Source organism: Nicotiana attenuata, chromosome 7 (genome assembly GCF_001879085.1).
Source record: "Nicotiana attenuata strain UT chromosome 7, NIATTr2, whole genome shotgun sequence".
Lineage (NCBI taxonomy): Eukaryota > Viridiplantae > Streptophyta > Magnoliopsida > Solanales > Solanaceae > Nicotiana > Nicotiana attenuata.
The window spans coordinates 54,109,678-54,113,560 of record NC_031995.1 but is presented as its reverse complement, the minus strand read 5'-3'; the positions used below and the strand labels follow the sequence as shown (position 1 = coordinate 54,113,560).

Here is a 3,883-nt window from a genome sequence, read left to right as displayed (position 1 = left end):
AAAAAAGAGAGAGATCGCCACACCACCTGGCAAGCAACTCTTTTTCCAGGTGAGTGTGTAATTCATCTGAGTGGATTTCAGAGTCTTGCTTGCATAGTAGATGGAGTGAAAGACTTTGTTTCTCCTTTGCCCCAAACATCAGTCTCAATAGCCAAGTCACTCACGTCGCACAACAACTCAAATGGTTGCTCCCAATCCGGAGCAATGATGATTGGTGCAGTCACCAACTTGCTTTCAGCTCCTTGAATGCTTCAGACAAGCATCTCAAATTTAAAGGCGACATCCTTCTCAAGTAACCTGCACAAGGGAGAGGAACATTTTCGAGATACTCTTATAATGAAAGACGTAAATAAAAACCTGCATGGCCCAGAAGAACTATGAATCGCCTTTGGACAGATATCGTAGAGGCAATTTTTCAATCGCTTCCACCTTTGCCTTTCCACCTGCAAACCATCTTTGGACACCTTGTGCCCAAAAACTATGCCTCTCGCGTACCAATAAATGCATTTTTCCCCAGTTTAGCACCAAGTTAGTCTCTTCACACCTTAGCAGCACTTTATAAGATTCATCAAGCATGTTATCAAAAAGAGCATCCAACACAGAAAAATTCATCCATGGATACTTCACAAACCTCTCGACCATGTCAGTAAAAATGGCCAGTCATAACGAGCATTTGAAAAAGTCGCAGGTGCATTACAAAGACCAAAGGGCATTCTCTTGAACGCGTTATGTCCCATAAAGGACACGTACAAAATGGTCTTCTCTTGGTCCTCTAGGGCTATAGAAATATGATTATACCAGAAATAACCATGCCAAAGAAGCAGTAGTACTCCTGACAGCTAATCTATCAAGCATTTGGTCAATGAAAGGGGAGGGGGAAGTGGTCCTTCCGGGTGGCATTGTTCAATTTTCTTTATGGTCAATGCAAATTCTCCACCCGGTGACAGTTCTTGTAGGGATGTTAGTGCATTATTCTCATTAACTACTTCACAATCATCCCCCCTTTCTTGGGTACACATTGGACTGGGACTTACCCATTTATGCTGAGATAGGAAATACAATACCTGCATGCAAGCCACTCAATCACTTCTTTTCTTACCACCTCTTTCATGATTGGATTGATTCGTCGTTTGTTGCTCTCACTGGGCTTGTGTCCGTCCTCCATTGAGGATTTTGTGCACATGCAAAAGGCTGGACTAATGCCCTTTTATGTCAGACTCCGTCCATCCAATTGCTTCGCTTGTGTTCACGTAGCACTCTCAATCAGCTTTTCTTCTGCAATTTAGACAAGTCAGAGGAAACAATAACAGGTAAAGTGTCAAAGTCTCCCAAATAAGCATATTGCAGGTGAGATGGGAGAGGTTTAAGCTCCAAGTTCGGGGCTTCCTCAATTGACGGCTTTGGAGGAGGTCCCTCTGGCCTGTTCAAGGGTTCAAATGGGTGTGATCCCCTGCATGTTAGCACAAGATGTTCAAAATGTGCTTCATCTCCTCGACCTCTTCATCATTCCCAGGATATCGAACAACATAAAGTGCTGCTTCTCTAGAGAATCGTCTAGATATACACTTGGATCACGAATTTGCTCATCAGCCTCAACAACAGATATCATGGGAAAGCTCCTCATAGTGACGGGAAGTTTGGATTGCTTTGTAGACATTGAAAAACTGCTTCCTCGTCATCTACCCTCAAGATCATCTTTCCCTCTCTCACTTTGATAATTGCGTCACCAGTAGCCAAGAGAGGTCGCCCAAATATGATTGGGACCAGTTCATCAGCCTCAACATAACGAGGATAATGAAATCAGCAGGGAAGAATAAATTTCCCAATTTGCAGCAACACATCTTCAATCACACCATCATGGTGTGCTATCGATCTGTCAGCCAGCTGCAACATCACAGTAGTTGGCCTTGGAGTCCAGACCCATTGCCTGAACAACGATAGGGGCATCAAATTTATGCTTGCCCCCAAATCACAGAAGAGCAAGACCCACATCAATATTACCAATGCGCACAGGAATCGTAAAGCTGCCAGGATCTTTTAGCTTTTGAGGGAGCTTAATTTTTGGACCCTTAGAAGTGCACTCCTCAGTAAGTGCAAACTGTCTCAATTCAGTTAATCTTTTCTCTTGTGAGCCACTATATTCTTTTCTGTAACTTAGCATACTTTGGATTTCACGAAGCACATCAACAAGTGGAATATTCAATTGCACTTGGCTCAACATGGAGAGAAAATTTGCTGAAACATGCGATCATCATTCTTTTTCTGCAATCTTTGGGGAAAAGGTGGTGGTGGCCTTGGGGCCTCCCTGGCTCTTGGAATTTCAGCAAGTCTCTCTGGCTCGTTTGTCACTTTAGGGATCAACTCCCTCAGGTAGGACTTATGTTTCTTTTTCTTTGGCACTTCCTCAAGGCTCCCTCCGTTTCTAAGTGTAACTGCATTCACTTGCGGATTCTTTTCTGTGTCACTGGGGAGAGCGCCTACAGGTTTAGTATTTTGATTTGTTGCTACACATGCCCCATCTGCCCTCAAGATTTTTGAAGTCGGTCCTGAGCTGCTGAATTGTCAGTCAACAACTTCTTTAGTAAATCATTTGTGCTCTCTTCCATTTGTTTGGGGTGGTCTCTGAGGCTGATGGAAACCCCCCTGGGGTCTATACTGATTCTGATTCTGCTGATTTCACCCCATGAGAAGTTGGGATGATTCCTCCAATTTGGATTGTAAGTATTCCGTATTGTTGCTGCTGGTTCGGGGACCCCGTTTTTTGTGCCCACATAATAGATGGATTCTGGATTCGTGGGACATTCACTCATTATGACTGTCGCTACACAGTTCGCAGCAAATAGTCATCTGTTGTACTGTTGCATTGGTTGTGGCTGTTGCATTGTTATCCTAGTCCATCTGATTGGCCAGCTTTGCAATTCCGGCTCTCATTGCTGACACCGGCGTCGAGCTCAGTAACCCATCTGATTTTTGCTTAACTGCCTTTCGTGAGTCACCATCACCTTGCCAGTTATTATCATTAGCAGTGAAAGTATTCAGCAAGAGTTGGATTTCACTGTACAGTTTGGCCCATGCAGCTACCACCCCACAAGCTGAATTAGATTTATCTTTGAAGCATCATCTAGCCCAGATACAAAAGCGTGCACCAACCTCATCCGTCCTGGCAATGGTGAGGAACATCTCTGAGCAACTTCTTGTACTTTCCATCTTGACGAAGTGTCCTCGCTAGCTTGTTGTTCGAACCAAGAATTTGACTCCTCAACATCTTTGTTTTCTTGGTGGGGGAAAAACTTGATTAAGAATTTCCTTGCCAAATCATCCCAAGTGCGGATTGAATTAGCTGGCTCCTTATTCAACCACTCCTTAGCTTCCCCGAGCACAGAAAAGGGGAAAAGTGTCAGCCTGACATAGTCCTTGGAAACATTCGGATAGTTGTAAGTATTCGTAATTTTTAGAAAATTCTGAATATGCCTCTGCGGGTCTTCATGAGGTAGGCCCACAAATTGCCCTGTGGACTGGATCAGCTGCACCATGTATTGTTTCAGCTCAAAGTGCCCAGTGATATCAGGCTTCACGATAGCCTGAGTCATATTAGCCAGACTGGGCCTTGCAGCTTCAATCACCGCGCGTTCCTCATTACCCGCTATCTCAATTGGCTGTGGTTGAACTACCATGTCCAACTCTCTTTCAATTTTGGTTCTGGCGTCCACCTCCCTCCTCAATCTATGAAGTGTTCGTTCAATTTCGGGATCGAGAGGAAGGAGATTGTTTGCGCTTCTACTTCTTCGCATTCAATAGAAAATCCTGTATTAACAAAATCAAAGTGAACTAAAGGTTAAAACTCGAATAAATAAATAATAAAAGCTCAATTCAGTCAAGTAGC

At 43.8% G+C, this 3,883-nt stretch overlaps 1 protein-coding gene across 1 annotated transcript; it reads right to left on the bottom strand.

The window, feature by feature from the left end:
* On the bottom strand, positions 1,801–2,161 carry LOC109230052. The gene is made up of 2 exons (XM_019395587.1): positions 1,974–2,161; positions 1,801–1,927 (listed from the first exon to the last, which is right to left on the bottom strand). Exons 1-2 carry the CDS (start codon positions 2,159–2,161, stop codon positions 1,801–1,803), a joined length of 315 nt encoding a protein of 104 aa, XP_019251132.1.

Coding starts and splice junctions, on each gene's coding strand:
- LOC109230052 (XM_019395587.1), bottom strand. CDS start 2,161: ATGCTAAGTTACAGAAAAGAATATAGTGGCTCACAAGAGAAAAGATTA. Junction 1,928..1,973: donor GATGTGGGTCTTGCTCTTCT/GTGATTTGGGGG, acceptor ATCGTTGTTCAG/GCAATGGGTCTGGACTCCAA.